Below are 13,006 nucleotides of genomic sequence, written 5' to 3' on the forward strand. Positions count from 1 at the left end.
GTTCTTTCTTCTCTTGAATCCAAGGTACTCTTTTGGACTCACCTGGTGTTCAGTAACCCTCTTAGCTTGTGTTTAACTTTTTGTTCAACTATGAGAGACAACTTTGGCATAAGAGTAGTGTAATATGACACCTGTGGACTTAGTACTTGAAGTTGAACTTGAAGAACTTAGACTTGAACTTATATTGCTTTAAGACCTTAAGGCTTTTAAAATTCCAATAGGTGACTTGGCCTTCTGTTGTAGCTTTCAATATACTTCCTTTATCATGTCTCTTCAGTATTTCAACTTTTACACGACTAAGGAAGTATGTTTTCTGGTCCTGCCTATCTGGTATTATAGCTTAGATTATAAATACAAATAAGAGAGGAAAGGAACAGAATGAGAAGGGAAAGACACAGGAATGAATGGGAAAGTGGGTGAGAAGTGGGTGAGAAGCACAGTGAGAGAGCCCGGAAATAGACTGGTGGGCAGACATACAGAGTAATCAAAAACCCAACTGAGCAACAGACCGACAAGAGCAAAACTACAATGAGACAGACATACGAGACTGGAGACCAAGGCAACAGAAAATAGCAAGTGGAAAGATTGAAGGAGTCAATCACTGGCAGCACCGGGTCGGAAAGTCACCTCAGCAAACATCATTTTGAATGAAGTAACCCAGACCCAGAAAGACGACTATCACATGTGCTCACTCATAAGTAGTTTTTAAACATAAAGCAAAGAAAACCAGTCTACAAACCATAATCCCAGAGAACCTAGACAACAATGAGGTCCCTAAGAGAGACACACATGGATCTAATCTACATGGAAAATAGAAAAAGACAAGATCTCCTGAGTAAATTGGGAGCATGGGGACCATGCGAGAGGGCTGAAGGGGAGGGGAGAGGCAGGGAGGGGAGCAGAGAAAAATGTAGAGCTCAATAAAATCAATAATTAGTTAATTAAATACATTTTAAAAAAGAAAGAAAAGTCACCTCCCTACATTGCTCTCACTGAAGCGAGAAGCACCTGGTGCTGTGTCAAGTAGGAGCCATTCCCTCTATAGCTTTGGTGTTCCACGTCATATTGCTGTGTGGGAGGGGCAAGTTTGAAGTCCTTCTCTGGAGCTCCCTCAGATACCTGCCCTCTACCCTGACTTCTGAGGCCCAGCGACTGCTGGGTGTGGGCTGTGCCACTTCCCTGAGGTGTTGACTCCTCCCCCGGAAGGTAGCTGGATACAGTCAGAGGGTCACTGATGCCAGAGGACCTGTATGTAGCTGGGTGCCGATTCCCAGCACCAAGCTTGCTTCCCAGGCTTAATAAGAGCATTTGTAAAATGAGAAAAGATAGTTCTTTTTAAAGAATTAATTAATTAATTAAAAGAAGAATGAAGACAGAAAAGAAAGATCATTTGCAGACTTCGTCTTTTGCAAGCAGCTTATTGTGTATTAACTTGACCACTTTCTTTCACCAAGTTTCAGCGGCTTGTTGTATGACAAAACTTTCTATTTTGCTTTGTTTTTTCCAACATAGGGTTTCTCTATGTAGTCTTGGCTGTCTTGGGACTTACTCTGTAGACCAGACTGACCTCAAACTCAGAGATCCACCTGCCTCTGCCTCCCAACTGCTGGGTTTAAAGGTGTGCACTGCCACCACTACCTGGCATGACAAAGTTTCTTATGGGGACATGGTACACACAAATCTACTCACTCCAGATAGATAGCTTCCAAAAGACAGAAGGAGGGATAGCACCTGAGTTCAAACTGATGAACAATGAGTTTTATTGGGGTTACCAGAGGAACAGAAATAACTCAGACAGCTGCATTGCCAAGGCCCACCTAGAGCACAGACTGAGGCAGCCCAGCAGGCTGGAGACTGTTCACTCCAAGTGACTGATTCAAATTTGCTTTTCCCAGGCAGCTGATCTGTCTCAGAGGGTTTTTGTTGTTGTTGTTTTGTTTTGTTTCTGTATCTTGGGCTTGTCTGAAAGTCTTTTCTGTAGCTTTCATTTACTTTGGCGGGGAGGAGACTGGGGAATGTGGTCAGTCTGGGGGACTTCCTGAAGCTTTGCTGAGTTGTTTGCCTCCCAGCTTAAAAAGCTTTTCAATAAAATGGATTGGTTCCATCCCTGAGGAAAGCGTTACACAAAAGTGACAAGCATCTTTTAAAAAACGACATTTTTATTTTGTGTACACTGGTGTTTTGCCTACACGTATGTCTGTGAACCACATGTGTACGGTGTCCATGGAGGCCAGAAAAGGTGTTGGATTCCCTGGAACTGGAGTTACAGCTGATTGTTGGTGCCATGTGGGTGCTGGAAGCCCAACCTGGGTCCTCTATGCAAGAGCAACAAGGGTTCTTAACTCTGAGCCATCTCTCCCCTTCCAACGCGGTGAGCTTCCTAAAGTATCATCTTATCCAGAAGCCCAGGCTCACGTCGCATTCTCAATCCATGGCTATTGCTTCTGTGATCTTTATTACTATCTCCCCAGGAAGCTACTTGGAGAAACTACTCTTTGCTCAGACAGAAAGAACTCCTCAGGTAGAAGGCAGCAGCAGTGTGATCACGGCTTAGTTCCGCTGCAGCGCTGCTTAGGTTCTCGTCAGCGTGACACAAGCTAGAGTCATCCGGAAAGGGAACCTCAACTGAGAAAATGATTCACGTGGGAGGACCCAGATCACTGTGGGGAAATGCCACCACCAAGCTCAGCGGTCCTGAGTTGTATAAAACATCGAACTGTACAGGCCATGGAGAGTAAAGCAGTAGATAGTATTCCTGCATGGTCTCTGTTCCAGTTCCTAGCGCTGAGTCCTGCCTTGAGTTCCTTCCCTCTATAAGGGCTGTGAGCTAGCAGATGAAACAAGGCCTTTCCTCTCCACGTTGCTTTGGCATAGTGTTTATCACAGCACCAGAGAGCAAACTAAGACAACTGTCACTTCTACGTTGTCTACAGCTACTTCTGCCCAGTCATGCTGGCTATAATCAACTTCTAAGTTTGGTTAATATTGATATTTTCACATGAATCCTCTTAAAGCATCTATATGGTGAATCCTAATGACAGTATTTATTCTTAATGACATCTATAGTAGGGAATCATTTCCAGAGGTTTTCAATTTACTATGTCCAGAGAGATCAGAGAAATCACTGTCTTTGATAATGATAAACATAAATTTTATAGACAGTAAGATTTGAAGTCAAATCGCTCCCGGATCCATAGGCTGTAAACTGGCTGGTGCCAGTTTAACAGACATGAAAATATTACTAATCTCATCAAATTCCATTAGAGTTCTTGGGTGAAGTTGTATTTTGAAAGGAATTTGTTTGTTTTTCCTTTGAGACTATATCTTACCATGCTACCCAAGATAGCCTTGAATTCCATGAATAAGTTATCCCCTGAGCCTTTATGGAGTTGGAGTGGGAGGCATGCACCACCAGGCTGAGGTCATTTTCCTGAGCAATAGCTATCAACAGCAGCACATTCTGTAAACAGATATGCTGCCATCCCAGCTTTGTTGTTCCATTTACAGAGAACGGGCAGGGCAGATTTCACAGGACTCTCAGAGTCCCAGGATTTGGGGGATGACAGATGAAAAGGGGGCTTCCACATCAAGTCAGCTTTTACTGGCGCCTACCAAGACAGTCTGTCTGTCCTTTGAACCTTTGTAGCCAGGCAATGACTTCTCTATGAAAAGTCCTAAATGGAGTCCTTCTCTAGCATAAAGCCAAGGCAGGGACGTTTTATAGACCTCAGGCGAGCGGTGATGTCCTGCCAGCCAAGAGCTGGGACTGTGCCCAAGTATGGTCAAACGCTAGGTCCCTGGGTGGGCACTTGGGTTCCATTTCTTTGTTCAGAGTTTTCTCGGCGAAGGCGGGGTTAGAGGAAATAGGGCAGATTTGTGCATGATCGAGCTAGAAGCTCCAACCGAACAGACATGGGATGAAGAGAGTGAACAGACACGGGAATGGCCGTTTTTGTTCTGAAAACTAACAGTGAGAACACAGAGCTAAGTACACCTTCTTATATATGTGGCATATAGTGTCCCGAAACAGTTCTGATAGTAACAATGAAGGTGGCTGTGTGCAGAAAATAAAATAATAAAAAACATAAGAATTGCCAGAATGTGCCGGGCGGTGGTGGCGCACGCCTTTAATCCCAGCACTTGGGAGGCAGAGGCAGGTGGATCTCTGTGAGTTCGAGGCCAGCCTGGTCCTCAAGAGCTAGTTCCAGGACAGGCTCCAAAGCTACAGAGAAACCCTGTCTTGAAAAAACAAACAGAATTACCAAAATGTGACAGAAAGTGAGCTTACTAAAGTAGTACATGTCATTAGAAAAGCGACCTAGAGACTTGTCCAATAAGGGTGCCACAAACCTTCCATTGATAAAAATGGTCTGCAAAGCACAATAAAGAGAAGAAAGAAGAATTGTGCCTTCCCACACATCATCTGCTGCAATTTAAGTTTGCTCCAAATTTACTGCTCTATTTGGGGGAACATGGACCATATTTTTAATATTTTTTTCCAGGTTAAGAAATTTTGGGCCAGGCAGTGGTGGCACACACCTTTAATCAGGAGGATCTCTGAGTTCAAGGCCAGGTTGGTCTACAGAATGAGTTCCAGGACATCCTGGGTTATACAAATAAACCCAAAAATCAACCAACAACAACAGAAAGAAAGAAGGAAGGAAGGAAGGAAGGAAGGAAGGAAGGAAGGAAAGAAAGAAAGAAAGAAAGAAGTTTTTGATTGTGTACTAAACACTGTGGTGGTACAATATGGAGACTGGGCTCTATTATGTTTCCTCTGAAAAGTATTAAGGGGGCCGGAGAAATGGCTGGGCAGTTAAGAGCATTGACTTCTCTTTCAGAGGACCCAGATGTGATTCCCAGCACCCACACGATGGCTCACAACTGTCTGCAGCTGCAGCTTCTGAACATGAGACGCCAACTCTTGGCCCCAAGCACACAAATAAACACAGCGTAAAACTTTCACAAACAGCAATTTAAAAAAACATATTCTAAGGAGCATTTGTTTGTTTGTTTTTTTCTGCTTTGGTTTAAGGAGCTAAATCCTGACTATAAAGTCTATTCCCCAAGGGAAGGTGTCTCAGGCAGGCTGCTCAGTCTTCCTTGGCACAGGCGCTCCAGAGAGCTGGAAAGTATTTCCATGCAGAAGCTGATCTCCCCCACTGTCTCTGCACCTGGCCATTCCCAGAGGCTGCGTCTGCCTTGGTCACTGGCCTCTCATCTTCAGGATTAAAAGAACATATTTTTTCTTTCATAATTTTTACTTCTATGTAGAATAAACTATATCCTGACCCCAGTCTACTGGCCTTTAAAAAATAAAAAATAGAAAGAAATTCGCCAAGTTCCATATTCCTTTCAATGTTGAAAATAACCTTAAGCCTCTTTAAAGCTGTTTTAGTGAAAGTGAGGAAAAAAGCAGAGCTGTCACAGCCGCCACCCCACTCTCCCCTCAGCCTCCCCACCCTCCCCTCAGCCTCCCCACCCACCCATCAGCCTCCCTACCCTCCCCTCAGCCTCCCCACCCTCCCCTCAGCCTCCCCACCCACCCATCAGCCTCCCTACCTCCCCTCAGCTCCCCACCCCCACCCTCAGCTCCCCACCCTCCCTCAGCCTCCCCACCCCCGTCCCTCAGCCCCCACACCCACCCTCAGCCTCCCCCCCCTCCCCTCAGCCTCCCCACCCCCTCCCTCAGCCTCCCCACCCTCCCTCAGCCTCCCCACCCCCACCCTCAGCCTCCCCACCCCTCCCCTCAGCCTCCCCACCCCCCCCCTCAGCCTCCCCCACCCTCCCTCAGCCTCCCCACCCCTACCCTCAGCCTCCCCACCCTCCCCTCAGCCTCCCCTCCCAGGGACTCCCTGCACCATGCTGCATCTGTTCAAGACAAACCGTGCCACGTTATTAGCCAGAGACCACATTTGCAGCAGGAGTCTCACATAACGACCTGGATGCGTCACTGCGACACCCTGGAGAGTAACATCCACAACTCAGAGTTCCTCTGGGTGTCCTGTGTTTATCCGCCCTTGTCCCCAACCGTCACTCACGTTTACTGTTCTATGGTTCTCCCTGTCCAACAGGCCACACAGATGTGACACATCACGCTGCTGTTCAGACTGCGGCCTTTCACTGCGTAAACACCTTATTTCAGTCTTTGACGCTTCCGTCTTTATGCGCTCAGTTTTGTTCTCTCTGCAGTGTTGAGTATTTCTGTTCATCATTTATAATTATTTGGGGAAGGCTGGTCTTATATTACTACTCAACCACTGAGATGAAGAGAAAACTGTTCGACAGATCTAGAAGCTTAACGAGAGGAAGCAGACTTTTAACCACAGCTGTAAAGTGGATGCAGCGCAGCTTGGGTTAGATGAGCAAGTAACTGCGGAACTCCAGGAACTCCAGGTAGTCGGAACTCTACAGTGCCCACTAGTAATAAAAAGTGGACCTAAGTCCCAACACACAGAGAAATCCTCTGATTCCATAGCTATGATGTAGCAGTTAGAGACAAAGCCATCAGGCTGTAAATACTTGTAACAAACCTGCCAGGGCTGCGTCACTTAGAGATTTCATCTGTAGAAAAACTTCTCCTTTCAGTGAAGTCCAGTTTTGAAAATTATCACATACTTCATGCTTAATACTGGTTAGTTCCCTTTTAGTAAAAGTAAGTAACAAAAGGGTCTTATTCCAGAAGTATCTGTATTCTGACAATCTTTGACTGCAATTAATAAAACAAAAAATTAGCATTTTTAAACACAGAGAACACAACAACACACATTTCTTCAAAGGTGATCATCTAATGCATTGTTTAATGGGGACAATTCTGAAAGCGAAAGGAAGCCTTCAACATGTCAGGCACAGACGCAGACGACCTCTGAGAACAGTGGCGGCACAATGATAAATCCAGCAAGGCCAAATGTCTTCTGCTTTGTTATTTTAACTACCAAGAGGACAGACATCCTCACATGCAGTAATCTAGACACGGGACAAGGCAACTGCAGGAGCCAAGCAACTGGTAATCGGGTTGCCTGGTGCTATTAATCTGCGAGCTTACTACCAGCTTTCTTGAAATGGGCCAAGGAAAATTATAATGGTAAATGTTCATCTGGGAGTGGGTCTGGAGCCATGGATAAGTAGTTAGGAGGACTGGCTGCTCTTCTGAAGACCGAGGTTCGATCCCCAGCATCCACATGATAGCTCACATTCAGCTATGAGTCCTGTCGGGGGTTACAACACCTCTGGGGAAACTGCATGCATGTGGTGTATGGACACTGATGCAGGCAAACCACACACACACACACACACACACACACACACAGGAAGAGGGGGGAGAAGGTGTGAACAGAATAAAATAATGTAGAGAACAAGAGAGGAAGACACAACTACACACACGCACACACGCACTCACGCATGCATGCAGACACGGACACAGACCAATCACCACACTCCACTTACACACAGAAAAGACATTAGCTACTACGCTTTCCTTTCAGATGTCACTACAGAGAGGAACGGAAGCAAGGTATTAACAGGAAACGCTGTCTGCTCAACGACATTTCACTAACAAAACCATTCAGCTGACATAAGGACAATAAAAAAGCGAGGCTATTTCCATTTTTCTCAAGATATTCATAAAGTCAGCATTTGCTGTATAATTTTAATATTTATAATTTTCAATTCTTAAAGATAATCGTACCTGAAGACTTGGGATTGTTTTTGCTTAATTTTTAGCTCATTTTGTTGATGATCTAATTCTTTCTGTATTCTCTGAAATTCATTTTGCTGCTTTTTTAACTTCATGCTTGCATCTTGAACTCTAAAAAATAAACAAGAGTACTGCATGCTTCAATATTTCCTAATAAATAACACTTTAAAATTAAAATTGAATATAATAATAATGAAATAAGTAGCCAAATAAAACTACTCATCTTTATATACACTGTATTAAGAAATAACTGCATTCCTTTTGGATATCAGTATGGCAATTTCTCAGAAAATTAGGAAACAACCTTCCCAGCAATGCCACTTTTGGGTAAATATCCAAAGGATGCTCAATTGTGCCACAAGGACATGTGCTCAACTATGTTCATAGCAGCATTGTTTGTCATAGTCAGAACCTGGAAACAACCTAAATGCCCCTTGACTGAAGAATGGATAAGGAAATGTGGTACATTCAAAAATAACATCTTAAAATTTGCAGGCAAATGGATGGATCTAAAAAACAACATATTGACTGTATAACCCAGACCCAGAAAGACAATTATCATATACACTCACTAAAATCAATAAAATCATTGACTTTATAAAATCAATAAAAAATAATAAAGAAATAACTGGCCGAGCGGTGGCGGCGCACACTTTTAACCCCAGCACTCAGGAGGCAGAAGCAGGTGGATCTCTGTGAGTTCGAGGCCAGCCTGGTCTACAAGAGCTAGTTTCAGGGCAGTCTCCAAAACTACAGAGAAACCCTGTCTTGAAAAAAACATGTAGATACCAAACCAAACAGTTGTTAATCCAGATAAAAAGACAAGTACTTATTATAGGTGGGAAGTGAATACATAAATACTAACTAAAAATAGGAAAAAGTTCATTTGATTTTAATAATTGTAGCATGATTATTTAAAACCCAGAGATAGAAATTGGGGTTCAACCTGAAGGTCAGAAAAGCAAAACAGCTAGCCACCTCTTACCTCTACCTCAGTCTGAAATGGCAACCCTGCCTCCAGGAATCTCTGAGACTGTGTGTGAGAGCTGTCTCCTCCTGTCTTATATTCTTCTCTAGTTCTGGGATTAATGGCATGCACCACTACTGCCTGGTTTCTATGGCAAACTAGTGTGGCTACTGGGATTAAAGGTGTGTGTCACCACTGCCTGGTCTGTAAGGCTGATCAGTGGGGCTATTTTACTCTCTAAGCTACAGGCAAGCATTATTTATTAAAATACAAATGAAATATCACTACAATTAATGATGTACCTAACTTAAAATGTTAAACATTTGTTTTTATCCCAGTTCCCACTACCAAAGACAACTGCTTTCAGTTTATCCTGTTCCCTTTAGTATTGATTTCTATGCTACTAAATAACATGCTTATATTATTTCTTAATATTTTAATTTAGATACAAATCAGAAATGGTTCTGCCACATATAACTAAGACTTGAACATCATCATCACACACACACACACAATTTCTCATGAAACATTCAGGGTTTACTGGCACATACGCATAAGGAAGCTGAGGCAGAAGGATCACGGCAAGTTTGAAGCTGAGTTATTTTTAACAGTGAATTTTAGGCCTGCCAGGACTACAGAGAAAGACCTTTCTTCACATAAAACATGCTGATATCATAGTTTGTAATGTCTCAGGCCCCCGCAAACTTCCCCACTCGCTGGTCTACCTCGTGGGAGTGTGCACCTGATGTCATGGTTCATATCAGTGACAGAAGTTTCAGGCAGTACATTCCCACATCTGATCAATAGAAGCAAGAGAATAATGCTTTCAAAACCAATCCTATCAAAGGGCTCCTGTGTTCGTCTAATGAGTTTAAACCACATTGTCACACTCAGCTTCAAGCCAAACTGGACGATACAGTCCTTGAACTGGGAAAATTGTTCTCCAGGGTTAGTAACAGTTCTGCTACAGAAGTAGGAAGGAAAATTGACATTGTAGTCCAGCAGCAAACAGAACCAAATCTTCCTAACATTGCTGGACTCCTGCACCTGCACCTGCACCTGCACCTGCCCCTGCCCCCTTTCCTCGTCTTTCCAACGCTGCTAAAATAGCAGTTTTATGACGTTACATTCAGATTCCCATCACCCCCATTGCTGAACACACTCTATGCCAGACTGCATTTATTATTTGCAGACAGGATTACAATGTTTTCCTTTTCTTCCATTTCCTGTGTTCCTGTCATAAATTTTCCCGCCTTTTTGCCAAGAAGTAGGCTTCCTAGCGTGCTCTGCCGTGAACACGTGACAATCATTTGAGATTTCCTCTGCTTTCGGAAACCTTCTCACCTCATTTCCGTGTAACATGTACAGACTCTGCTGGAGCCTCCCTCTCCCTAGCTGATGGCTTCTAGTGGAATATACTCTCTACGAGTTTTATTGAGAGACAAATATGAGACACTGAATGTCTGAGGTTATAACCCAGAAAACAAAACAGAATACCCATCAAACAGATAAATAAAAGAGAGAGACCTCTTCCTCACAGAGGATTTTTGATTAATAAATGCAGAATCAATAAAGGAAAGAGAAAATATCTACACTAAAATCACAATAAAAACGATTTCAGACAAAACCTATTGATAGGTGAAGCTTTAGGGAAAAGAGGACATGCACAGTTTCAAATTATCTGCTCCAAGATGTTATATAGGAAAGGTAATGATTTGACAGTAGAAAACACTGGGGAAACAGGACTAACCTCACCAGTACGTGCTGATGTCATCACGTACAGCCTGAGATACGCTAAGAAGGGCACACTGCTTCTGTGGCATTTCTGTTTTTGTTTTTCCTAAGAACAAATGATCTTAATATAATTACAGATAATATCAGACAAACAGAAATTGCAAGACATTCTGAAATGACCGGGATCCTTCATATGTATCAAAGTCACGAAAGGCAAGGGCTGAGAAACTGTCACAGGCTGAAGAAAATGGGAACTCTAAGGACAACAGACATTCTGAACTAAATCTTAGACTAGGAAAAGTGAACATCAGCAAAAAAATGATTAAGTCAAATAAAGTCTGGAAGTCAGCTAATAGTATTATACCAAGATTGATTTGTAATTTATATTTGTACTATAGCTATACAAATCATTAAATTTGTGAGAATCTGGGTGTCTCTATGCACTATTTTTGAGACTTTGTATAGTTTGAAATTATTTCAAATTTAAAAGTTACAAGTGTATGACTTGAGCATATACAATGAGTATTTTTCTATGTCAAATAGACCTGTAGTATAAATTTTAGTATAAAATAATAGTTATGTTTTAAAAATTATAAGCAATAAAGTATTTTAGTATTTTTAAAAGATAACCATGACCAGTTTATTTCCATACATATCCATTATTAGAAGAATAATAAAATATAATAAGGGCCTATGGAATTGTTACGGCAAAACAAAACAAGAAGAATTAAGTAGATGTCCATGTCATGGATGAAGTGATCCCAGTCATGAATAAAGTAGATCCCTAGTGGAAGAAGTAGATCTCATGTAATGGATGAAGACAATCTCTGTATTGTAAATGAAATAGATTCTATGCCATGGCATGAAAAGAATGTCAAGACTTATCAAGGAGAAGAGAGGCAAGACACAGTTTACACATCAGTTAAATATGACACCAAACTATGTGGTTGTAATGTCATACTAATATACGTGTGTCATTATAGATATATATGTGTGTGTATGTGCATACACTTTTATGAATATGTCATGGCTTAAATGAGAAATGTCCCCCCATAGGCTCCCTGGGTTCCCAGTTGGTGACACTGTCTAGGGAGGATACAGAGCCTTTGCCCCTGCTGGGGAAGCTATGTCACTAGGCAAAGGCTTTGGGTGTTCATCACCTTGCCCCAGGACCTGCTTTCTTGCTCTCTGTGCCCTATGTACGGTAGAGGCATGCTCTCACTTCCCGCTCTTGCCACCATGTCTGCCTGCTGGATGTCGTCCCCTCCATATGGACTCTAAAACCCTGTGGAACTGGAAGGCAGAATAAACTTTTTCTTTTATAAGTTGCTTTTGGCCATGGTATTTTATCACGACTACAAAACAATAGCTCGTATATATAATATAGTTCAAACTTTAGAAAAAATGAAAACGACCTTTGTCAGGATTAAAATAGGGCTGCCAAAGGCACAAAAGCAGGATTGAGAAGAATGGACAAGAAGACTTAAGGCTTTTTTTCTACACTATTTAGATTATTTACAATGAAGATAATTTATGCATTGCCCAAAATAAAATATTAGACGTCTGAAAACATAAACAGTCTGGTTACACGTGCATAGGCACAGCTTGGGCTTACAAATGGGAAAACTAGAAATTTAGAAAGTGATTTAAGCTCAGTACAATGCTATGGTTTCTTTAATGTTCTTGTGCTAGATGTACCTTGATTTACAGACCACTTCAACTGCTAAAATTGACTTGGAAAAGAATTCCCAGCCTGTGTTTTTATGAAATATTTTCTTGTTCAATTAAAAATGTAAATGCTAAAAAACTTACAAAGTCATTTCGTTTAGGGTATTTCCTAAGTTACAACTACATACCTGGGGCTCTCTGACTATGCTCCCTGAGAGGGCTGGCCTACTACACTGTGCTCTGGCTGTGCTTGATGCTTCCTTACTTCAGATGAAACTAATATGCCTCAACATCACCCACCTGGCAAAGCAGGGCGTCCACTCTTACTGTACACATCATTCTGTAAAACAATTCACAAGACGCAGTACAGCACGAACTGGGTAGGCACACAGTTTCCTCCAGCATTGATAGTTCTGCACAGAGTGGGAACACTACGCTGCTCTGAGGACATGATGTTGTCTAGTCAGAGAGTGTTCCTGAAGATGGAGACTAACAGCATATGCTGTTCTAATGGAGAGAACTCTCCTCTGGGAGATAGGTGACTGAGAGGCCTCTTGCCGAAGCAACCAGGAGAACAGGCACATTTATTACCATGGTCTAGTCTCCAGTTTTTCATCATCCTGATTAAACTGGATGGTCTGAGAATCACTGAGTTAGAAAACCTCTCTTCTTGATTATTTTTATTTGGATTACTATTAATATTGCTCATAATGAAGATAACTGCAAAGCAAATACATTTAAATTCCCTTTCACTCTTTCCCTCTCTGTAGTAAAACACGTAAGAAATACAGAAGGCTGAGCACAGCTTTGGGGATTTCACCACCTGTGGTCCACACACTATTTTTGTCAAGCTTCTGGCTCTCAAGATTATTAAAGTCTTCCCCTCCAACTGATTTTGCAGCAATCAAAATGACAGACGGAAGCTTGGAGCCTGAACAAAA

At 42.4% G+C, this 13,006-nt stretch overlaps 1 protein-coding gene across 1 annotated transcript in view; it reads right to left on the reverse strand.

The window, feature by feature from the left end:
- Lekr1 (leucine, glutamate and lysine rich 1) overlaps positions 1 to 13,006 on the reverse strand; it is a 150,058-nt gene that overhangs the window by 87,098 nt on the left and 49,954 nt on the right. Inside the window, exons 4-5 of the mRNA XM_038348134.1 lie at positions 7,688 to 7,807; positions 6,534 to 6,709 (exon numbers count right to left, since the gene is read on the reverse strand). Coding sequence (XP_038204062.1) covers positions 6,534 to 6,709; positions 7,688 to 7,807 — 296 coding nt within the window. The remainder of the gene's footprint in view (positions 1 to 6,533; positions 6,710 to 7,687; positions 7,808 to 13,006) is intronic.

Source organism: Arvicola amphibius, chromosome 11 (assembly GCF_903992535.2).
Source record: "Arvicola amphibius chromosome 11, mArvAmp1.2, whole genome shotgun sequence".
NCBI classification, from domain to species: Eukaryota; Metazoa; Chordata; class Mammalia; order Rodentia; family Cricetidae; genus Arvicola; species Arvicola amphibius.